Source organism: Ananas comosus, linkage group 2, assembly GCF_001540865.1.
Source record: "Ananas comosus cultivar F153 linkage group 2, ASM154086v1, whole genome shotgun sequence".
In the NCBI taxonomy this organism is placed as follows: Eukaryota; Viridiplantae; Streptophyta; class Magnoliopsida; order Poales; family Bromeliaceae; genus Ananas; species Ananas comosus.
Genome location: NC_033622.1, coordinates 6603382 through 6628956, shown reverse-complemented (window position 1 = coordinate 6628956; position 25575 = coordinate 6603382). Strand labels below are relative to the sequence as shown.

General features: G+C 41.5%; 1 protein-coding gene across 9 annotated transcripts; it reads left to right on the top strand.

Annotated features, from left to right (window-relative positions):
• LOC109724167 lies at positions 170-24142 on the top strand. 9 transcript variants are annotated; one of them, XR_002219854.1, is made up of 7 exons: positions 11650-13425; positions 13502-13585; positions 13654-13720; positions 13841-13886; positions 14005-14066; positions 15907-16352; positions 23864-24141. XR_002219854.1 is itself a non-coding variant. In XM_020252893.1 (3 exons), the coding sequence occupies exons 2-3, from the start codon at positions 16213-16215 to the stop codon at positions 22371-22373; spliced, it is 681 nt and encodes a 226-aa protein (XP_020108482.1). In that variant the 5' UTR covers positions 170-409; positions 15907-16212; the 3' UTR covers positions 22374-22605. The 9 variants fall into 9 exon arrangements, 2 of the variants coding, with proteins under 2 accessions (XP_020108482.1, XP_020108491.1); XR_002219853.1 differs by having other exon boundaries at positions 14002-14066; positions 23864-24140; XR_002219852.1 differs by having other exon boundaries at positions 13819-13886; positions 23864-24140.

Here is a 25575-nt window from a genome sequence, read left to right as displayed (position 1 = left end):
TTCCTATTTCATAGACCGATTTGGTGGATTTGGCTATAATAGCATCTAGGGCATCCAAAATGGGGTTTTGGCATTTGGGAGGGTTTGATCTCATTTGGCCCTTTGTTAACCTAATTGATAGGTAACGAAATGCGTTGGTGAAGTCGGTTCGGCAATCCGACAAGCTGTTACAAAGATATTGAAGAAACGGACGTTTGGAGCTTCGTTTCCGCCTGGAAGGCCGAGGCGACGTCCATAAATCGCGAGATCGAACCCCGAGCACCGTAATAGCAAGGCGAAGACCTTTAACTCTTGAAACGGTGAAGCGACGCGTTATTGGAGTGAAACTACAAGATCGGGCCCAAGCGGGTGCCGAGCACCGCTGGAGGCCGATTGCAAGTGTCGACGAGCAATCGGAAAGCTAGCTAAGGTGGGTTGTGTTTACCGAAGCGATTAGGTCGCCTGTATGTCCAAGATACATATTTATTATTGATGCACATAGTGGTAGCTAGTGTTAGAACATATGAATGCATAAAATGAATGTTATGTTAAGTTACCACATTTTGTATATGGATACAATGTAAGATTGCTAAATAAATGCTTAGAATGATGTTAGCTAAAGACATGAGATAAAGGGTTATTGCATGTTAACATAAAGTAGAAAGCATGCTAGTGATAATGCCTAATGACAAGTTGAGAATGATAAGTAAAGGACTTGTGTATATGGACATAAATGCACCTATAGATCGAGTGGCATTGAACCTAGTGTCGAGAACATAGGTTGAACAAATATGGCATGAACCTAATGTTAGCAAACATAGGTTGGACAAGAGAAATAATGAACCTAGTGTTGATGAACATAGGTTAAATAAGAATGGCATTAAACCTAATGTTAGAGAACATAGGTTGTGAGATAAAGATAATGAACCTAGAATCAAATAAACCTAGGTGGGCAAAGGTAATGAACCTAGAGTTAGTAAACCTAGGCTATGAGTATGGAGGCAATGAACCTAAAATATTAACTTAGGTTGAGTAAAGGCTTGGACCTAGATAGGTCAAGTCTATAGGGATAAGACCAACCCTTATGTGATGTGAAATGGATTCCGGAATCCAAAAGCTAAATGGATACACCGAGAGGGGTGTGGGGTGTGTGCGACGATTTCGCTGCCCACGGGCTATAGAACCATTGTCATGGCATGTGCGACGATTTCGCCGCCGGATGGTTAGCCGGTTAGTGGATCATACCGCCTGTTGACTGAACCATCGACGTAGCGTGTGCGACGATTTCGCCGCCGGGTGGCTAAGTTATGACCTAGGCTGTTGTTACGTGAGGTGCGATGCGTTCGCCACCAGACGACTAGGACAGGAGTACGGTAGGTTGTGGTTAGCTGAGGTGCATGTGAGAGTTCCTTCACCTCGAGCTAGATAGTGCGCGGACTATCCGCGATTGATTGACTAAAGATCGAGTCGAGTGGCATAGTTGGCTAAGGTAAAGTAACCTTAGGAAAAAACGACAAATGCTAAAGTATATCAACAATCTAGAATGTCAAATACTAAAGAATCGCCAATGAGTATAATGTAACAAGGAAATGATGTAAAGGATAGCTAATGAATGAGAATAGCTAAATAAGTAAAGAACGGCTACATGTAAAGAATGACTAATAATATGTAGTAAAATCAAGTAAACTACTTGCATGAGTTACAGGTTTTGCATATCGCATTTTGTGAGGCATGTTATCTGTTAGTTGCATAATAACATGATGATATATATACATATAGATGTTTTTGGACTAACATGATTGCAGTGCTTCCTTGGACCTATTGGTCGAGCTCTTCCCTTGGGTGGCCTTACCCACTGGGAACCATGGAGTTGGTTCTCACCCCACGTTGTTTTGGGGTGTTACAGGTACACACGTGAGCGGCGCAGCGGCGCGAGGCAAGGGCGTAGATTTGTAGATAGCGCGCTACCTCAGAGACCGAGGTAGCAATTCCCCAGTCAGCTTAGCTAGGGGTTTGAAAAGGATGACAACAACCAACTTGTATTAAATTGTAAAGAATTTGTAATTGTATTTGGGAGTTTACTGTAAAAGAAAAAAATGGAACTGTGATGTACAATGTATGTGAGATGTGAATGCTTGTAATAGCAAGTGGATTTATGTTTTCGATACTTCCTTATGCAATCTTGATTGTTATCAGTTCCTGGTTGGAACATTTGTATTATACAGATTGCGACGCCTTGGACGTACAGGGGAAACTCTGTCCGTTCGGCGGTCTGTCGGCGTACCCGAACCTGACCAAATAGGCGGGGCTTGGGGCGTGACACTAGGAAGGAGGCGGTAGCGACACCGTCGGTTCAAACACCATCGACGGGGATGGTTTTTGTCACGGCCCGGGACCTGCCACTTTGGTCAGATTCGGGCGCGCCAACAGACCGCCGAATGGACAAAATCTTCCCTGTATGCCGAATGGACAAAATCTCCCCTTTACGTCCAAGGCGTCGCAACAGTACAATTCAAGTGTTTCCAAACAGGAACATAATTAATACAAAGATTGCATAAGGAAGGTATCGAAAACATAAATACTATGTTATTACAAGCATTCACATAACATGCAACTTACGTACTACATTAAGTTTACAATCACATGCTTCCAAATACAATCAGCTTAATACAAATTGTTTTTTTCATTTTTTTTCTAAATCCCTAAGCTATACTAACTCGGGGCACTGCTATCTCTGGTCCTAGTGGTAGGGCGCTATCTACTGAGCTACGCCCCTTCCTCGCGCCGCTGCGCCGCTCACGTGTGGACCTGAAAAACGTGGGGTGAGAACTATATACATAGTTCCTACTGGGTATGACCACCCAAGGGAAGAGCTCGACCCACCAGGTCCAAAGGAGGCATCAAAAGCAAGTTAGTCCAACAATTAAACATATAGTTTTTATGCAAGAAATAAATTCATGCTTATGCCTCACAACATGCAATAATGCAATATAAATGCAATACAAGTAGATCTACCGTTTCTGCTTACTATTTCATAATCCATATTATTTACCATTCGCTCCTAAGGTTCTTTTACCTTAGCCACGCTATACCACCCGACTCGGTCTCGAGTCAATCACCAGCGGATTACCGCTCACATGTAGGCCTGAGGAGAGGAACATGCCACATACACCTCAACCTTCGATCCATATACCAAGTCGCCCGACAGGCCGTGAAGAACCGCGTACACCCGTGGTCAGGGATCCCCTGGTGGGAGAGAAACATGCCACATACACTCACAGCTGGGACCCCCGACAGAGAGAGGAACATGCCACATACACCCTAGCGCTTGAAGATTTTTTCGGTGGGAGAGGAACATGCCACATATATCCGCGGTCGAGAATTTTCCTTAATCACAATCCTCGAAGTTCTTGCAGTGGGAGAGGAACATGCCACATGCACCCACGGCAAAGAACTGTCGATATTCACAAGTCCTGATATTCACAAGTCTCAAGGGTTGGTCACATATCCAATATTGTCAACCTTTCTAGGTTCAAGCCATTCATACCCTAGTAGTCATTCTACCACTTTGTTTCTCAACCTATATTTAATAACACTAGATTCAGTACCCACTATGTTCATAACCTAGGTTTAACAACACTAGGTTCTATGTTCTTCCACCTTGGTCCACCGGACTCTAGGTTCAATGTCCAACCTATGTTTAATAACACTAGGTTTAATGTCCAATGAATTATTTTCTATCATAGTTGTCCACATCTAGGATTCATAGTTTTCATGTCATCTAGTCCTTTGTGCCACCCTTGTCGAATTCTCTAATTTTCCTAGAGTTCATCAACCTATGTTCAATAACCATAACTAGGCATACATATATCCTATACGTTCCACATGCCTATGTTCTTGTCCAATGGTAGATACATTACCCTGTAGCATTATTTATGCCTACTTATTTAACCAATTAATTTACCATTACATACATACATAAATAACGAAACCATACTTCACTTTGGCATGGAAGCAACCTAGTCACTTCGGTGAAGCACAACCCACCTTTCAAGCCTCCTAATTGCTTGTAGACACTTGTAATTAGGCCAACCACTTAGATCTCCAAGCTTGCTCTTAAGCTTTCCTTGCCCTATACAAAAGATCCCACTCGTTACCATTTTCGAACCACTAAACGATCTTTGCTTTTGAAATCAAGTGGCCTCACATGATTTTCTAACCCTCAATTAGGGTTCCAAAGGGTTAAAACATTTTTAGAACCCTCCACCAAGAAACCTCTCTTTTAACGTAGGGTTTTCCCATAACTAAAGGTGAAACCCAATCCACTTGCTAATGTCTACAATTTGTAGCTTAGATTAGCCTAGGGTTTGCTAGAAATCCATTTAGAAGGTTTAAACCCAAAACCCTAGCTCAAACTCTAAAAACGAACCTCGAGTCGGAAGCGTTCCGAGCCATCAAGCGCCCGAGAGCTCGAACCAACACTCCTCCAAGCTTCTCGAGTTTGATCTCCACCAAGATCGCCGAGTTAGAGAGAAGAAGAAGAGTGTGAGGGAGATGAGCTCCTCTCTCTCTCTCTCTCTCTAAGTGTGCGTGTGTGTGTTCTCTGCTGAGGAAAAGGGGTGGGCACCCCTATATATAAGCCCCCAGTGAAATTACACTTTTACCTCTCAAAAACAGCATTTTGGGAGGCTGAGTACCGATACTCGGATTCGCATACCGGTACCCAGCTCCAGCACCTCAAAACCCGAGAGCTAGATTTCTCATTTTTACCACTGCGTATCGGTACCCGATTCCAGTACCGGTACCCGGTCAGTTCAGTATTGGTATCTAATTCCATTACCGGTACTCAGCACAAATTCTGCAACTTAGGCAGATTTCAGCTTTTGGAGCCCGTTTTCACGTCCGATTTGCGCCAAAAATACTCGAATGCTCTACAAACTTTGCTGGAACTTATTTACTAGCATTTTAAGCTAGTTCCCACCGAAATTTCATCATTGTAGGAGTTCGGTACATTACAGTTTTACCGATGATGGTTTCGAGAGTGGAGCGGGATTGGCTCATGGAACGCTTAAGTGAATTCTGGATGTGTAATCCCCCGATTTTTTATGACAAAAAAAGCAGATCATTGGATTGTGGAGATGTGTGTTCTTCATATGGAAAAATTGTTTCATGACACTTTCGTAAAGGAGCAGGATAGGGTGTGGTTGGCTATGCACTATTTGGATGGCGAGGCTTATTAGTGGTCGGCAGACATCCGTGATGACCCCAACACTGATTTGGCGGTCATTACTTGGAAGAGGTTTAAAGAGCTATTGTTGTCGACGTAGTTTCCATAGAGTGTCAAGCGACAGATTGAAAGGGATTTGCGTAGCTTGCGCTAGGGTGACTGGACAATAGCGGAGTATGAGCGAGAGTTCTCTCGTTTATTGCATTGTGTGCCATTTGTAGTGAGATGATAAAGATAAGGCTCGTATCTTTGATGTGGGCCTTCGACCGTCAATCTTCAGGTTGGTTCAGTCGGTGAATTTACAGACCTACTTGGAGGTGGTGAACCGTGCCTTAGTTGTGGAGAAGGGTGAGGAGATTGCTAAGGAAGAGAGAAAAGTTTTTGATAGAGTGAAAGGCAAGAGGCATGCGGCCAAGGGAAGCAGTAAGTCTAACTCTAGGAGGCTACCGAAGCATTCGAGGAGTCAATCTCGAGAACGTGGCTATACTTCGTCACGTGGAGCACTGGATCACCGCCGACTACCATGTTGCGTGATCTGTGGTGGTTCCCATTTTGCACCGCAGTGCCCGCAGCATGGAGGCAAGTGTTTTCTGTGTGGCCAGGAGAGTCACTTTCGATTAAAGTATTCTAGAGGTTCTTCCATAGCACCATCATCTGCATCGGCACCAACATCACCGGGTCAGAGTCAGGGGACTCCACCTGCCCACTACCAGGCCGTGTGACTGCCTATTCCGCGACAGTTTGAGGGATCACGGCAGGCACCTAGTAAGCATATTTATGTGGCCCAGACCGAGAAGGCAGTAGCAGTAGAGGAAGTCATTGCAGGTATCATTCTAATTAATGACATAAGAGTTAGAGCATTATTTGATACCGGTATATCGCATTCATTCATTGATCTGCTATTTGCCGAGTTACATGGCATTGAGCTTGTACCAACTTCACATCTGGGACGAGTTGTTGTTCCCGATCACACCTTGGACATTCGGGAGTTTTGCCCGAGCTGTCCTATTAGAGTAGGGGATTGGATTATGCCGATTGACTTGTTGGCCCTACACAAGCTTGGAAAGTTTGATGTAGTGTTGGGCATGGATTGGCTCATGAGGTATTACGCCACCATCGATTATAAGAATCAGATTGTGATTTTTCGGGAACATGGACATGACGAGGTGTTGTTCAGAAGCTGCATGAGTTCACTGTTCACGATGACTATCTCTTCAACCCGAGCTAAACAGTTGATCAATAGTGGGTGTGTAGCCTTTTTGGCTAGTATTGTTGTTAGGGATGGAGATGTCCCTAAAATTGAGGATATCCCAGTTGTGCGGGTGTTTCGGGATGTGTTTCCGGTTGAGCTATTGGGTATGCCCCCTGATAGGGAGATTGAGTTTGTGGTAGATCTTATTCCTGAAACTACCTCAATCTCAAAGGCACTCTATAGGATGGCGTCTGCTGAACTTAAGGAGTTGAAGGCACAGTTGCAAGATTTATTGGAGAAAGATTTTATTAGATCAAGTGTCTCACGTTGGGGAGTGCCGATCTTGTTTGTTAATAAGAAGAATGGATCTCTTCGCTTGTGTGTGGATTATCGTGAGCTTAATAAAGTCACGATCAAGAATAAATATCCATTACCAAGGATTGATGATTTATTTAATCAACTTCAAGGATCGATGATGTATTCCAAGATTGATTTGCAATCCGGATATCATCAACTCAATATCAAGCCAGAGGATGTTCCAAAGATGACTTTTTGAACACGGTATGGACATAACGAGTTTACAGTTTTACCATTTGGACTTACTAATGCCCCAGCAACTTTTATGGATTTAATGAACCATGTCTTTAAGCCATATTTAGATAGGTTTGTCGTTGTGTTCATTGACGACATCTTGGTATATTCCCGAAGTGACGAGGAACATGAAGCTCATTTAAGACAAGTATTGCAGGTACATCGGGAGAAGAAACTTTTTGCTAAGTTGAAGAAGTGTGAGTTTTGGCTCCATGAAGTGGCATTTTTAGGACATGCAGTATTGGGAGCCGGTATAGCGGTAGATCCTAAAAAGATTGTGGCAATTAAGGATTGGCCTAGACCGACCAATGTCACCGAGGTTCGGAGTTTTCTCAGTTTAGTTGGATATTACCGGAGGTTTGTTGTGAGATTTGCTAAGTTGTCTATTCCCCTCACACAACTTACACATAAAGGAACCAAGTTTATTTGGAATGATTTGTGTGAGAGAAGCTTCTTGGAATTGAAAGAGCGGTTGACAACCGCCCCAATCTTGGCGTTGCCTATTACAGGAGTAGGGTTGTGATTTATAGTGATGCTTCACTTATTGGTTTCGGCTGTGTTTTAATGCAGGACAGAAAGGTTAGCCTAGCTACGCTTCCCACCAATTAAAGGATTATGAAAAGAATTATCCGATTCATAATTTGGAATTGGCGACTGTAGTTTTTACTTTAAAGCTATGGCGTCGCACCTTTATGGAGAACGGTGTGAAGTCTACACTGATCACAAGAGCTTAAAATATCTCTTCATACAGAAAGAGTTGAACTTAAGGCAGCGAAGGTGGTTGGATCTACTTAATGACTATGATTTGACTATTCTCTATCACCCTGAAAAAGCAAATGTGGTAATGGATGCCTTAGGCCGCAAATCGGTAGAGAATTTAGCAATGTCATTTGTTACTCAACTACCATTGTTAGTGAAAATGCGACGATTGGAATTGGAAGTGGTGACTCCCGACACACCATTGAAATTAATGACTTTGGTTGTGCAACCTACCTTCATAGAGAGGATAAAAGAAAAGCAAGCTCAAGATTTGGAGTTGTAAAAGATTCGATCTAAGATAGATAATAGACACGTCGGTGATTTTCATTTGGATGATTAAGAAATACTACGATTTCAAAATCGAATTTGTGTACTGGCGGAGAAAGAAATTAAAGAGGAGATCTTGATGGAAGCTCACCGAGCACCCTATGCTTTACATCTGGGTGGCACTAAAATGTATAAAGATTTGAAGCTATGCTATTGGTGGCCCGAAATGAAGAAAGATATTGGCGAGTTTGTGGCTCGATGTTTAACTTTTCAACAAGTAAAAACTGAGCATCGACTTCCTGTAGGAAAGCTACAAAGTCTGCCTATACCCGTTTAGAAATGAGAGCGGATCACTATGGATTTCGTTGTAGGCTTGCCTCCCTCACAAGCCGGGCATGATGCTATATGAGTAATTATGGATAGGTTAACTAAATCTTTACATTTTATTCCTATTCACACTACTTACATTTTATTCCTATTCACACTACTTGGATGGGAGAGAGGCTCGCACAAATGTTTCTTGATGATATTGTGCGACTTCATGGAGTGCCCATATCTATTGTATTGGATCGAAACCCTAGATTTGTGTCGCACTTTCGAAAAAGTCTTCATGAAGCGCTAGGCACTCGACTGGATTTCAGCACCGCGTTCCACCCTCAAAGTGATGGACAATTAGAACGCACTATCTAGATCCTAGAGAACATGCTTCGAGCTTGTGTTATGGATTTCCAAGGTAGGTGGTATCAATATCTACCTATGGTGGAATTTGCTTATAACAATAGTTATCAAGCAGGCATTAAGATAGCACCGTTTGAAGCGCTATATGAAAGGAAATGTCGATCACCCCTTCATTTGAGTGAAGTAGGTGAGAAGCTAGCTTTGGGCCCCAACGTGCTATAGGAAACAGAAAATAAGGTTCACCTTACATGAGAGCAACTGATTTCGGCTCAGAGTAGGTAGAAGAGCTGTGCTGATAAGCATCGACAAGAATTGGAATTCCAAGTAGGAGATCATGTCTTCTTGAAGGTATCACCGACGAAAGGAATTAAGAGATTTGGTACTCGAGGAAAGTTGAGTCCTAGATTCATTGGACCTTTTGAGATCTTGGAGCGTGTAGGCCCGGTAGCATATCGACTTGCCTTGCCGCCGAACCTATCGGGGGTACACAATGTGTTTCATGTTTCCACACTCCGGAAATATATTTTCGATCCAACTCATATTTTGGATTCCACTCCGTTAGAGTTGCATGAGGATTTGAGCTTTGAGGAGCATCCTATGAGCATTTTGGCATGCGAGGTAAAGAAACTTCAGAATCATGAGATTTTCTATATAAAGGTGCTTTGGAGCAACCATGACGAGCGCGAGACCACTTGGGAGTCAGACAATGTGTTGTAGGTAGGGCTGTAAACGAGCCGAACTCGAGCGAGCTGGACCTAGCTCGAGCTCGGCTCGAATGTTTTCAAGGTCGGCTTGTGTTCGGCTCGAGCTCGTGGCGAGCTCGAAAACTCCGGCTCGTGATCGGCCCGAAAACTTAATCAAGCCGGCTCGTGTTCGGCTCGTTAGCTCAATTATATAATGCTACCTTACTCATAAAAAAGAAAAAAAAAATCATAAGAAAACGAATCCCTCCTATTCCCCTAAAAAAGAATCATATCAGATTCTAAATAGAAGCTCAAGAGAGAAAATCCCTCTCATTCCCCTAAAAAAAATTATAAGAAAAAGAAAAAAAATTTCTAATTAGAAGCTCAAGAGAGAAAATCCCTCTCATTCCCCCCAAAAAAATCATAAGAAAAAAAAGAAGATGAAGATCAATGGAATGAACCTGTTGAAAGCGTCGCCGCCGAAGTTCGCTGCCTTGGGTTTGCGAACGGTGAAGAATGCGCTGCCGAGGGTGTGCAAATGGTAAAGGCAACTAGGGTTGTGCGGTGTGGTTGTGTGAGAGACAGAGAGAGAGAGAAAGAGAGAGGCGGCTCACAGTTGTGAGGCCTCCGGCCTGTGCCTGTGTGAGACTAAGAGAGAGAGAAAGAGAGAGAGGGGGCTGTGTGTGCGGCAGTGTGAAAAAAAGTGGTTTAGGGTTAGGAAAATATGTGTGAAATTTATTTCATGGGCTATGGGCCATGAGAGAAAAGAATAATTCTAAATATAAATAGGTCTATGGGCCTCTTTTATAAATAAGTTGAATTTTTTTTAGAAGTTGGGCTAAAAATTTAAAATTAATAATCTGTATTATATATTTATAGTACAAATATAATTATATATATAATATATAAATTATATTAATATAAAATAAATATAATCGAGCTGTTATCGAGCCGAACACGAGCTAGCTGACCCTAGCTCGTGTTCGGCTCATTTACTAAATAAGCAATTCGATTTCAAGTTCATTTCGAGTCGAATACGAGATAACTCGCAAACAGCGAGCTAGATTGCCACCCCTAGCTGCAGGTGCGTTACCCCTATGTTTTTTAGATGGATACCTGAGGTAAGACTACTAGTTTTATGGACAAAACTCCTTTTTAGGAGGGGAGAGTGTAGCACATCGAACTTTAATAAATTGCAAAGTTCCAGTGTAGGAATAGTATTTTGAACTATTCTGAAAGTTTTGAGGATTGTTTGGAGTGTGTCGACCTGTTTCCGGAGTTAAATAGGCGCGCGAGAACTGGTTTTCTACATCAAAATCTATAAACTACAGATTTTTGGTATTGAGTACCGGTACTGGTGTGAGATACCGAAACTCAGTAGAGTGCCAAAATAGGCAGCTCACGGATTTTGCGGAACCATGTGGTGAGTACCGGTACTGAGCCAAGTACCGGTACTGCATCGTGCGGGTACCGAAACGTAGTAGAAACCAGAATTTCCAACGTAAGGATTCTGCGGAACTGGATCCTCGTATCGGAATTGCCGAGTACCAGTACTCCAGTTCATGTACCGGTACTCAATGTTGTAGAGAGTCTATTTTCGTGCAGTATGCAATTTCAGGATTTTTGAGGGACCTAAGGGAGATTGTTACATTATGTGGTATAACTCAGCCCCTCACTTGCTTGCTCTTGTACTGAAGCTAGAGAGGAGAAGGTGAGTACTCTCTCTCTCTTGAATTTCTCCTTTTAAACCCCTAAATCTTAGGTTCTGATCACTTTTTCTCCATCTTCTTCATTTAAGCTTGTATCTTGGACTAAGAAGGGAGTTTGGAAGTGAAGAAAGAAGCTTGTTTGAGGATTAAACTCCAACCCTAGCATCACATAGCTTGGTTTGGAGCTCTTATTAAGGTTAGTAGTCTTCTCGCTTCCTTTAATTGTGAGTTTTGTAAGAATTTTGGAAGAAAACCTAGTTTGGAAGAAACTAAGGTTTATTTTAGGTTTTCTCTATTTTGAGCTTTTGGGGTTGAATTGATGAGTGTGGAACACTCCTTTAGGTTGGATTTGAAGCTTCTTTGCATTGGTTTGGGCCTTGGACAACTTCTACTTGATCAAAGGTAATTTTCACCTATTTTCTACTTGATTTTTAGTGAATTTCATGGTAAGCCTTTTAGAAGCTTGTAACCCTTTGAGAATTTTTCTTAGCGTGCTAGAAGTCTAGTGAGCAACTTTATTTGAGGAGGCGAACAAGTTTCGAAGAGTATCCGGTGCGTTTGATCTCATCGAACTGGATAAACTCTCCCAATGTCTCCTTTATTGTTATAGGATTTATTTGTTGCATATTTATACTAATCATGACGTGATAGAATTTTTGGATGTATGATGCATATATGATATATATGAAATTGTGCATACTCTTAGTAGTCGAGGGTTATGATGATAACATGCATATTATATCAATGTAAATGTATTATAATATCATGTTTCTCTTATGCAATTATAGATATGCATGTAGAGATGTGTGGTAGTATTATTTGGAGCATTACATTACTAGCAGAACTAGTGGGCTTGAACTTGAAAAATAATAAAATTTTGTTTGCTATTGTTAGTGGGAAAACATGACATATTGCATGTTAATTATAAGATGTAGTGTCATGCCCCGAGCCCGCTTATTTGGTCGGTTCGAGCACGTCGAACAGACGCCAAACGGATAGCACCTCCCCTATCCGCCCAAGGCTCAACACAAGTACAAATCAAGTATATAGTTTGCACGAGCGGAAACATAATATACATGGCTTGCACGAGGGCAAGTAGTAGCCAAGAGTGAAAAATTCTAAACTAAATATCCATACAAGTACAATGATTAACTTTTAATCACTTATATGCATTCAACATTCACATGTCATCCCAAAACATAAGCTCTCTTACATTTAAACTTCATTTATACATTTTGCATCTTCAAATACAAAAGAAGATATAGAGGGTATGTAACTAAGCAAATATGAAACTATCTCGGGTAGTCACTGTCAGTGGCACGATACCTTTACCGCGATGGTCGGCCGGTTCACTTAGTCCCGGCTCTGTAGAAAATAGTGGGGTGAGAACTACAACAAAGTTCCCAGTGGGTTCGGCCGCCGACCTCGCCGACTTTCCCACTAGGTCTAAATCAGGCATAATAGAAGAATAAACAGATAGATAGTAACCAACTATATAAATGCAGTTAATATGTCTGAACAATAAATAACAATAAGGATGCTCAATTAGAATTCTCATGATGAATGCAAGATCTCAATTCCATTATCCAATCTCATGGCCAACCCGTAGGTTTGCCTACAACTCACCAACTCATAATCCCAAACATCGGGGAGACTACTTGTAATACACTGAACTTCGGCAAACTGTGAATCTGAGGGTTGGAATAGTGATTGGAACTCTTCTACAACTTTTGTAGGATTGTTGAGAGGCTTCAGCAAATTACTAGAGCAAGCAGATAACTGGAAATGGAAAAGTGCATTGCAAGTGCATTATTCTATTGCAATGCTCTGAAATTGGTCAATTACGAAGTTCGAATGTGGAAAATGGTAAATGAAACTGCCCTACATATTCTAAAGGGTTTGGACAAGTTTTTGGATAAGTTAGAGGGTGATTGGAAAGTTAAAAGTAAGAAAGTGCATTGATCTGGCGAAATTCAGCATTTTCTGCATTGTGTACCGGTACAGCCATCATCGTGTACCGGTACACAGTGGCAGAAACGTGGCAGCAAGGTTAATTTGGTAATTTCACATCTCATCCCTATCTATTTGACCCGAGCACGACTTCTGGAGCATTGTGGAGGAGGTTAGAGTTCAGAGGAAGGGTTTTGCACCTCCCCCACTTTCTCTCCTAGGGTTTCTCTCTCTTCGAGTAGAAATCGTCGATTTGCGCCTATTTCTCGCCGTTCGTCGCGCTAGCTGGTTTGTGGACTTTGGAGCAGCTACGAGTGGGTGGAAAGGACTCGCATGGGAGGTATTTTCACAGCTCCAACTCTCAGGGAAGCTGAATTGAAGTCTAGTGAGGTAAACAAGCTTGTTTCTCTCTCTAGTTTGAGATTAGTGATAGTTTTTTATGTTGGTTCTCGACTCTTGCTACCAGCTGGTTTGAGATGGTTTAAAGCAGTAATTGAGGAGTGGTTTTGCTGTAATTCTTCACCCCAAAGTCAGAGTTAAAGCCTTCGAGGTAATTAATGAGCTTTTTCTCTATTTCGATAAGTCATGATGCGATTTTGGGATGTTTGCTCACAGCAGGTTTCCAAATTAATTTGAGCTGAATTTGTGACCTTGGAGACTGGTTTAGAAGGTGTTTCAACCTGGGGTAAGTTGAAATTTCAGTTAGAAATTGGATTAAGTAAGATTCCGACAATATTACCTAGTATACGAGTATTTTGATGTCGTTTTGACGAATGTTCGCAGCGAGGCTGCGATTGACTTTCAGATTATCTTTGGCTGATATGTGAGAGCAATTAGAGGCTTAACTTGAGGTACTAAACTAGCCCAAAATAGGGATTCAACTATTACTTTGTACTAAGTGCAATTTGTGCCGAAATTGGATATTTCGGTCGTAGTTTTGATACGCTTTTCGTGTTTCGTTTTCAGCAGAGTTGGGGCTCCGTTGAGTTAAGTTTCGGGACTTCCTGTGGCTGGATTGAGTTTAGTGATAGGTGGGTCTGACCTTCCCGAAATGAGTGAATTCCCTCTATGTCTCCTTTGACATCTAAATTGAAGTTATTTCATATTCATGTGAATATATGTATAGTTCAAGGCATTGCGACATTCATTGATGTGTAGATCATATCGGATATGATAGCATCTTTAAACTGTAATGAAAGATTCATGACTTGTTCACTCTACATGGTTACATGTTAAAGTACTACGTGTTCATGATACTAGTAGCTTGCATATGAAATTTTAGCTTGATGTTATCCAAGAGGATATAATGATAAATTCGTGAATGGACTAATTAGTTCTGTTGAACAACAAAAAGATTGATGTATTTAGGATTGAGCTATGCAATGTTATATAGCAAGTATAATTGCGATACTCTGAAAGATCAGGTAAAGACCTTTGTTTGCATATGCATTTCTAATTGTAGAATGAATGACATAGAGATCATGTGAAGAGTATTTTATCGCTTGCTTTACTTGCTTGCATTACCCTATTAGTTTCTACTCTCACATGATAGACTTATATTATGGTATATGTTCTAGTAAGTAACTAGAATTTCATATGATGGTATAACTTGAATGATTATTCAACTGAATATAATCTAGTAAATAACTAGATTTGGATATGATAACATACTTGTATAGTCAAGTAGAGATTTATATTGGACTACAGGATATGTGCCATGAGTCTTTGAACAGAACATTAGTAAACCACTTTTCTTATGTGTAAGGAGTAGTGAGAGATTGTGAATGACTGACCAGGTATAGCATGATAGAATCACTAGTGTGATGTAAAGCCTTAACTTGTCAAGTTATACTAGTTATTGGTAGAATCATATCAACAAGTTGTTGATAGTGACTTATGATTGGATACTATAGTGCCGACCTTGGGTCGAGTTGAGATTCCATGTCAGAGACATGATGCTGTTGAGATATTTGTACCCTGGACTATAGCTTGCATGCCATTACGCTCTTTCGTATATGCTTGCGGGGGTCGCGCCCCCCAAGCCCTGTGTTCCGGAGTGGCTTGAGTTGAGATACCATGTCAAGGACATGATGCTGTTGTGAGATTGGTACTATGGACTACAGCTAGCATGCCATTGTGCGCGTTCGCACACGCTTGCGGGGTCGCTCCCGCCCAAGCCAGCACTCCCGAACAGCTTAGCAACAGATGCTCGCAAATGTACGAAGTGAGCGCCGAAGTGGAATGCCGTGGGGAGTGGACACTACCACGGGGCCATTAGGCACGGCGCGGCTTGAACTTACCTTGTGTAAGTCTGTTGGAAATTCGGTTATGTCAAGTACTTTAACCTTAGTTGGACTTAGTAGTAAAGTTACTTTATGTCTTTGGTTAAGTGAACTTATTAATGAACATACTAGAAAGCTGACATCTAAAGTGAGCTTAGTGATGAATAACCTAGAAGTTGACATCATGATTGGTTAGCAACATAATGAATGACATTATGTTTCTTTCTTGCTAATGAAAAAGGTAATTACATAATATCATCTGTAATTTCAGTAAAGTGAATTATCTTGCATACAATCTGGTATATGTTTGGTTAAATTGTCAAGTAATATGATTGATAGAATTCATCATGATAACTGATACCTGCAATCTATTGATGTTTATTTATTGTTGAGCAAATAGCATGAGTAGTTTACTTTCATATCTGTTGCATGTAATTGCTTATTGCATTATCTGCATTTACTTGCTTATTTATTGCTATCTACTCATGCCACAGTTGACCTAGTGGTGTACTTCGCCACTCTCGGCGGCTTACCCACTGGGAACTATTGTTTAATAGTTCTCACGCCCTCTTTGTTGTTGTTTTTACAGAGCTTTCCACCGCGGGAAAGGCTAGGGTTCTTGGCGAGGGGTCTGCGGCTAGCTAGAGCCTTTTTGGACGTGTACTAGACGACCTCCACCAGTTTACGTAGTTTAGTACAGAGATGTATATTAAGTTTTTGTAAATTGTACTTTATTCTTATTTCCTGTATTAAGGTTTGGATTGTATAAGTTTAAACTTAAAAGTCTTGCTCTGATTATCTGGTTAGAATTATATACTTTTACTATATGGTTTGTAGATGCCTTGTGTATACTTGAGTTGTGGTGTACACGGCGGGTCTGTGCACGCGACCGGATATGCTTCCACTGGTACCCGGGCGTGACACTACTACGACCCGACAGGATCGTCTTCTGGGGAGACTACTACGACCCAGTGATGACTACTCAGGAGCTCATCGCTCGAGGTGGAGCTACCACCCTCAAGCCAAGACTTATAGGTGAGTATAATCCAATCCTTAACTATAAGGATACCAAGTTCAATCCAATCCTTAACTATAAGGATGCAATGCTTAATCAACCCTTAACTATAAGGATACCTCAACTATGAGGATGTTATGTCACATTATGTCACAATGTCAACTATCCCATTTTCTTGCATTCTTTAACTCTCATTTGTGCCACACTCACTACGTGTTCTTTATACTCAATCTCATGCATTTTTTACTCTTAATGCCACACACTATGTTTTCATCTCTAACATTTAATGCATTCATTAATGCCACACTTGTAACACTAGCATTCAAAACTCATTGATGCCACACTAATATTGATGTCACAATGTCATTTGTTCTCAATGTCACTAGATTCTTTGCCTCATCTAGGTTTTTATCACCATTCATGCATACATAGGGTTTTACAAGTTCTCAATAGTTCACAACCATCTTATATGCATTTATACTCAAAGCATGCAACAACATACTCTCAATCACCCTACAATGCATGAAGCCCAATATACACATATGCTCAAGAAATGACATTTTAGACATAAAAGAAAATTCGAGAATTTTCGTGATTTTTAGACAACAAACTCTCTCGTATGGTTGCTAAGGTGCTACGGTTCAATTTTTACGATTTTTAGCCACCTATTCTCTCGCCTACGGCAAAACGAAGCCAAAATAGGCTTTTTCCCCAATATCTTTATGTAGACTCGTCGGATCTTCAAACTGAGTCTCCCAATGCATTAGAAATACCTTCAATTTGATTTCTACAAGGTCAATTTACATTTAAACCCATCTATGACAAAAGCCCTAATTTGGAGCCCTAATTGCACTATAGCCAAATACACCATATGGATCTTGGAGATCAGCAAATACAAGCTTAATATCATCTAGAGATCCATCTAAAACTGTCACGCCCCGGGACCCAGCCTAGGCCCGCTCGGCGCGTGTCCAGACCCACCATATGCCTGCGCATATAAGGTGTCTACATCAAAAGAGATGCGAAAGCAAGAAGAAACAAGTATCTATAGATATCAGAGCTGCTAACAACTAAAAACTAGCAACAAGTAGAGAAGGAATAAAGTAGTCCACTAAGTATACGCATAAAAGGGTACAATAAGAATCACAAAGAAATCCACAGTGGGGTGGTCTCTATACATAGGTAACTCTTCAAAACCTCTCCAAAATAAAATATCGAGAGGTAGACCACCTATCAACGCGTCCTCGGTAGCAAGCTAGCTCGAGGCGATACCCTTTCGGCGGTCCCTAGCCTCGCCCGGAGTGGAAGGCTTTGAAATAAAACATAAAACAAAAGGGCGTGAGAACTATAATTTATAGTTCCGAGTGCGCAATTACTGACTTCAGCTCAATGCACCACTAGGCCCCAAAAGAAAAAGGGTAAGTACGATAAGCAACAATAATGATAATAATAACAGCGATATGAAAGCATGTATGTTTCCTAAGCTTACTATACCATAAACCTTACGATGTCAAAGTGATGTACATCTACTCTTTCATAAGGAAGAATGTCCAATGCATAAATAATATGTCCCAACATGGCAACAAATAAGTATCATGACCCGTCTATCAGTATATGATGTTTATGCTCTATCATGGCAATCAGGTATACTATAATGCAATGAGTAAACTATCAAGTATACTACATGTCCCAATATCTCAAAGCCACACTATGAGTATGTCCAATAATCCAACTACTATGATTTATTTAGCAGTGATTCAAATTTAAGAGGTTATGTCCAAGTTCAATCTTGTTTTGGGACCTACACGAGTGTAGTCCGGCTTGCGCCGCGTAAGTGTCGGTGGTAGCTCCAGCATTTCCACTCTGGAAATGAGTCTATCCCTCCCGACCCCGTAGGCTTCTCGATACCGCACGAGCGATCATAAGTCGCGTAGCCGAACTCCGGAGTGCCGGCTTGTAGGGAGCGACCCTCACAAGCATGTGCGAATGAGCACAAATGGCAACAAGCAATATCATCGTCTCAAGTACCCAATCATCATGTCTCTAACATGGTAAAAGTCACTAGTAACCCGAAGGTCTAGTTCTATGTCTCAATATGAGGTTTAATCGTTCAATAATTTCTATGTCAATGACCATAGCTTTACTACGTCAAATCCAAGCCCAATGCCCCTTTTATGACATTAGCTTACTAAATCATGCATCATGTACAACTATGTTCTTGATGGCATTACATTACGCTAAGTCCAAATTTTGTCCCAACACTAGTGCCGCTTTATGACACTAGGTTTCACTTGTCCCAACTACATTACAAGCCCAATGCCCCTTTATGATATTGACTCAATAGTAAGCTGATAGTGTAAGTTTCAAGCCTCTCCATGGCATTATGTATGGTCCTATGTCCCACATGAGAGGTATGTCTAAATGCACATTATCCTTCTCATTCTCACTATATAAAACATGCTCTTGAGTCATATCTAGAATGCTAAGCACATGCATAAGTCTCACATGCCACTCTCTACTACATAGAGGTCCGAAAAAATGCATTATATATAATGTAGGCATTTTAAGCATTCTAAAATTCACAATAAATATATTTATCATGAAAATGCATGAATTTTCACTTTACGAAGCATATAACGTCGGATATGAGAATTTCTCATATGCTAGGCTAGGTCAAACCGACTGAACTTCGCACAATCCTTCGTTTGCTCCAACGAAGATGTCCACTAATCTCCTAGCACCCTAGGAGCAACAAAAAGTGAGCTACAAGAAGTAAACGAACAACTACTAGCTCAAACATTAACCTACCAAGCAAAAGGGCCAAAATCTCACCTATAGAGTAAAATCTCTTTTTAAGCTTCAAAAGAAAGCTAGAACCCTTCCAGTGTAACATAGAGGAAGGTTCTAAACCAAGAGATTGAGCTCCAAAAATCCTAAATCCAAAATGCCCAAAATTAACCTTAAAACCTCATTCTAGGGTTTCATCTTAAAGAAACCATCAAAACAAGAATCTAATGAAAGAAGCTTATTACCAACCTCTTGGAAGCTTCAATCCAAGCTTTAAGTCCTCTAGGGTTGAAGATTGGTCCACCACCAAGCTCCAAAAGCAAGCTCCAACCCACCAAAAGGAAGAAGAGAGGGTGAAGGTAAAGCTCCAAGTCCTCAACAAGCTCTTCTTCTCCTTCCTTCTTTTCCCTTCTTCTTCTTCTCTCTCTAAAAACAAAGGGGAGAGTGAAATGAGGAAGAAGAGGAGGTGAAATGGCCATATAGGCCCCCTAGTGCAACAAAATCCAGAGAAGCCCCTCAATTTCCCAATATTGCATCAGCCCGGACTGGGCAGTTTTCGGACTGAGGGACCGGTCTCCTCGACCTGGGACCGGTCTCTCGGCCTGCCCCGAAAATCCAACGTTCGGGAACCGGTCTCTCCCCGCATGGGACCGGTCTCTTCCCGCGTGGACGCGCTCGGGGACTGGTCTCATCCGCCAGGGACCGGTTGCCTCAATGCTGCCGCAATACTGTTCCGGGGGGACCGGTCTCTCCCAACCAGGGACCGGTCTCCGAGAGTAAAAACTCTTAGGACTCATCCAGAACTCAGATTTTTCAAACTTTTTAGGTCGGAAAACATCCTACGACCCTCCACCAGGTGTGGAAAAGCTCGGAATACATCTAATTACTCGAACCTCGCAATTTGCACAGGTCCAGTGTGCTACAAAAACCATTCCTAGATGATTTAAACAAAATCCTAGAGTTCTACCATGGAAGCTCATAGAGCTTACCTCAAAAAGCCCCCTTTTTTTGAGCCAAGGAAGAAGAAAAAGTAGATGCTTCACTTCCTAGCCTCCTTCTCCTCCAAATCCTCCTCTTGATCCACCTTAAGAGAGTGTGAGAGACTTCTTAGAGAGAGAGAGAGAGAGCTTTGGGTGTTCCTTTGGCTGTGAATGAGAGAGGAGGAGGTGTGGGGTTTTTATACGCTGCCACAATTGCAAACAAGCTGTCCAACTCTTTTTATTTGTAGCAGACTAAACCTGCTGTTCGCAGCGCTGGGTACCGGTACACGGGCTCGCGTCACCGGTACACCCCTGTTCAATAGACCAAACCCGAGAGCTGCTGTTCTCGGGTTGCTGCGGGGTACCGGTACGCGAGACTATGTCACCGGTACGCCCTTGGTAATCAGCCCAAACCCGAGCGCTGCTGTTCTCGGGTTGCTGCGGGGCACCGGTAAGCATCGGAGCTGTCACCGGTACGCAGCTCCCAGATTGCTGTTTGGCAGCGCTTGGCTCTATTTCGCCTCGAGCAATGTTAAAACCTATCAATCGCATTCGGGACTCAACTTTAACCCCTCCAACACTGTTGGAGTGTCGAATGGACTTTGTCCAAACATCTCTATCGCCACACTTTGGTCAATTTGACTAAAGTCCGATATAACCTACCGAGGTTTCGGTATATTACATGTAGAGTTAAGCATGTTGCACTTAATCAAGTTGAACAACCAAGTTTGGCATTATGACATTGTACTCGACCTCTAGGTCGTTAGTTGACATACAATGTTTTAGACATGACGAACGAGATTCTTTTGTGGTTGATTATGCTTGTTCGCCATTGTACTCATTTGCACAAGCTTGTGATGGTCGCTCCTTACAAGCCGACACTTCGGAGTTGGCCTTTGCTCGCCCGTGCGGGATTGGGCGTTGAAGTGGATTGCCATGGAAAAAGCTCATTCCTAGCGAGAGAATGTTGACTACCACGGGGCCAATAGGCATAGCACAAGCCAGGACTGTACCTTGTGTAAGTCCCCGATGATTGGGTAATGGTAAATACATTTAATTTTGGACATCACAACTAGCTAGTGTATGACATTTGGACATAATTACTAGACACTGTATGCATATACAAGTGATAGCATAAATCCCATACATGTTAAATGACATAGTTATCTTGAGACATAGTAGTACTTAAACCTTAATGCTTGATTTCATACATGCTTTATTAGTAGCTACTTCTACTTTTGCCTTAGTTGACCTAGTGGTGTAATTCGCTTTTCTCGGCAACTTATCCACTGAGAACTATTGTTTAATAGTTCTCATCCCTATGTATTTGTTGTTTTTGTTTCAAAGCCTTCCACTGTAGGAGAGGCTAGGAACTGCAACAAGGGAGTTGCGACTAGCTAGAGCCCTTTTGGACATTTGCCTAGGTGGATACCTTTCTTTTGTTATAGTCCCAAAAGGTGTATTAGACTATTTTGTATAGAGGCTACCTTATGCTCATGAAATGTACCTCTTTGTTGTAACTTAAAGTATATCTTGTGATAGATGTTTTCTTATTGTAGTAACTTGTTACTTCGTTTAGTTAATGATGATTTATTGTATAGTTTAGCATTTATGCTCTGATTACCATGTTAGGAATATTTTCTTACCATCTCTATTGAATGTTTTGTGATCGACGCCTTGTGTGCACCGGGGGTGCCTTGTGCACACGGCGGGTCTATGCACGTGCCAGATAGGCTTCCGCTGGGGCCCAGGTGTGACATGGAGGCTCATCATAGGCATAGTTTGCAGGGTTGCGGGCGTAGCTACAGTACGGTGCCACCGCTGCGCTTCTCTCATTGGCCACCGTTTGTCTGGACCCCCTCCGGTTGGAAGGTTCACCCATCTGTGCCAGAGCCGGCCATCCTCGGGATGCTGATCGATCGGGACGGCCATGCTGCTACGTATCTCGAGCTTAAGCTGGGGGTTCTCGTGACCGAGCTCTTCGCCCTGGTTGATTCGACCTCTTTGGACACCTTGATACTAGAGCACGGTTCTCTCCAGTGTCCGTACATCACCTTTCTCACCTCTGTCAGGGTCGGTTGGGCCTCCGATTACAGATCTTGTGAAGTCGTGCCCTGGGACCTCAGAAGCAGCGATTCAAGTTGGTTCAAGTTGCTCCAACTTCCTCCTCGGTGCTCAGATTCGCTCCGAACAGTGAGCACGGTGTCCAGCATGTCGAGACCTTCTGGAATTTACCTTTGTTCGATTTCCGAAGTGGCGAATTTGGTAGTATGACTCTAATCACTGCGTTACTATGTTAATTGTCGTGCATCGAGTGTTCGATGAATAGCCACAATGACATTTTTTATGTGATTGCTATTCTGGACAGTGCGGGTTCTTTCATGAATGGTTCGAACTTGATGTTTGAGGTCCAAGAATCAAGGAATTGGAATTTCATGGTGATCGACATGTAAAACAGTGGGTTACTTGTATAAAATACGTGATTTTTGGCTCCGTTTTCACGAAATGGGTTTTGTTGCTAGATGTAGTGGTTGGTGTTACGATATATTTTGTTTAGTTTATCTATATTAGGATACTTTGTATTATTGTCGTCCATAGAGTAGGATTATTGCCTTTTATAGAGTAGAATTATATAGTATGTAATCCTAGTTATACTCTTACTATAATAGTCATTGTTACCATAGTAAGACAATCTCTTTTACTTTATATATTCGTTAATACAACCCAAGAGGGTATACTCTTTTGCCCTTCTTACATGGTATCAGAGCGGGAACCCTAATTTGGGGATATCAGAGCAAGAACCCTAATTTGGGAAAATCGATCTATAACCACTATCCACCAGAAGTCTCATATTCTTCCATAGGTGTTCTTTTTTTTTTGGTGTTCTATCTCCCTCTATCCTTGGACTTCTATCTCTCCACTACAGTACTGCTATAGTGGCACTAGAGTACTGGTGCTACAGTACTACTACAGTTAGTGCTACAGTGTTGCTACAGTACTGCTACAGTGCCAGCGCTACATTAGCGGTACAGTGCTTCTGCTATAGTCTGCGCTACATTAGCACTACAGTACTTCTGCTATAGTATTTTCAGCCTCTTTGTGATTCATCTTTGCTCCTCCGGTGCCGCTCGGACTATTCTTCTGCCGCTCGCTGGTTGCTCGTGTCGGTCGGTCCTTTCCCTGGTGCGGCTGTTCTTGCTTGGTGATAAGTGGTTTCTCTCTTGTGCGCTGGGTATAGTTAGTTTGGTAGAAACAAGGTTCTTCATATTTCTCATCCTCTATATTTCGATTTATCTTTCTTTCATATTTAGTAGTGGATCCTTTTCTTAAGGTGGCAAATATATCTTCTTCTACCTCAAATTTGCTAATTGTTAACATCAAAACTCTCATACCATTAGAACTCACTGATTCCGCATATCGTGTTTGGAAACAAGTCTTTCTTAATGTTCTAGAAAGTTTTGGTGTTACATCACGAACTCGGTGAGGAGGTCTGGTATCCATATACTAGAGTTGAAACAAGTCTCACTGTTATTCTCTCATCTTCTAAACCTTATAGTGGGCATAAAAAAATTTTTGTTGGTAATGAAAATTTAATTGATATTACTCAGACAGGTGAAACTCAATTGCATACATCTTCTAACTCCTTTGCTATTAAAAATGTTCTTATTGTTCCTGCTATTAAGAGATATTTACTTTCAGTATATAAGTTTTGTCATGATAACAATTCTCCTTTTGAATTTGACTCTACTGGTTTTTTTGTGAAGGACAAGGAACCAGGGAAGGAGCTTCTTCGATTTCCTAGCTTGGGAATATCATTTTATCCAATTTCTTCTAAACTTGTAAGTGTAGGGAATAGGCAACAAGTAGCTCTTGTTGCATCTAGGTTTAGTGGAGATGTCTGGCATAAACGGTTAGGTCATCCTAGTCTTTCTGTTCTTTTTACATTTATTAAAAATAATAAAACTGTTTCTGATTCTATGCTGAAATTATCTGTCTACAATGCTTGTGATATGAAAAAACATGTTAAACTCTCATTTCATGATTCGGAATCTCAGTCTGCTTTTTCTATTTATATTGTTCATTCTGATATATGTCAATCACCTGTGCCTTCAGTTTCTATATACAAATATTATGTTATTTTTATCGATGATTATTCTATATTTTCTTGGCTTTATCTTTTAATATTTAAACATGAGGTTTTTGACAAATTTCTCGAGTTCAAGATGATGGTTGAAAACATATTTCACAGCTCAATAAATTTTTTTCAATCTGACAATGATACGGAATTTGTAAATGACAAGTTTTCTACTCTTCGTTCACAAAATAAAATTATTCACCGATTTTCTTGTCCATACACTCCTCAACAAAATGTTCTTGCAGAGAGAAAACATAGGCATTTATCTAACATTGTTAGAAGTCTACTATTTTATGTTGGCTTGTCTACTCATTTTTGGGCTGATGTTATTCAAACTACTTTTTTTTGTAAATCGACTCGTCTCTTACTGTTTTAAATGGGCGATCACCATATGACATTCTCCATGGTTGTGCTTCTCTTGACTTGCAACTTACTAGAGTCTTTGAATGTTTGTGTTATCCTAATCTTTAGGATATTTGAGATCACAAGCTCTTTTCCTGATCACTTACTTTCGTCTTCTTAGGCCTTTTTGGTGAACATAAAGGCTTTCACTGCTTCTATCCAAGCACTGGTAAAGTTTTTATTTCTCGCCATGTTACTTTTGTTGAAACTCCTTCCTCCATTACCTTAAACTTTTAAATGTTTCAATATTTTCTTTCTAATCCTCCTTTACTGGGTGAAAGTCCTTCCACTATTGATGCTATCTATAGTTTTTCCTTCACATGCCCTTCTATGGATGTTGGTTCAAATACACTTGTTTTACCGTCTGAGACCGTATCAACTATTCCTTCCACCTTGAATCATGATGCCACACAGGTTAGTGATGAACATGCTGCCACTGTTGTTAGTCAACTGGAACTCCGAGTCTATACCAGAGACACACCCTCCGAGCTACTGCTGCTACAGCTTCCTCTTCTCTAGAAGCTACCTCTAACATCCTTTCAGAGGCATATCAATACACGACCCAATCAATTCATCTTACGCCACGCGTCAAAAGTTCTCATCTCTCATGAGCCTAAATCTTTATGGTTTACCATCCTAGGGTCTCCTAGGTCCATCTAGACCGCTTCTACACTCTGATACCACCTCACTTAGTCACCGCGCCGCCCTATCCCGCCGCCAGCGATCCCTTGGCTGGAAAGGAGCAGCTGGCATGATCTCTCTCTCCCTTTTTCAATATATATATATATATATATATATATATATATATAGAGAGAGAGAGAGAGAGAGAGAGAGAGAGAGAGAGAGAGAGCGCTAGGCTGGTATACTATCGGTAGCACGGAGGCCTCCGTGCTACCAAGTTGTTTTTAATGATGCGGCTTCCAAATCGACGATCGGCTC

What these genes read in the sequence shown, in the direction of transcription:
- LOC109724167 (XM_020252893.1), top strand. Translation starts at nt 16,213, where the DNA reads ATGCTTCCACTGGTACCCGGGCGTGACACTACTACGACCCGACAGGAT. An exon ending in CCTCAAGCCAAGACTTATAG is followed by an intron (nt 16,353 to 21,832) that starts GTGAGTATAATC and finishes CGTGCCAGATAG; the next exon opens with GCTTCCGCTGGGGCCCAGGT.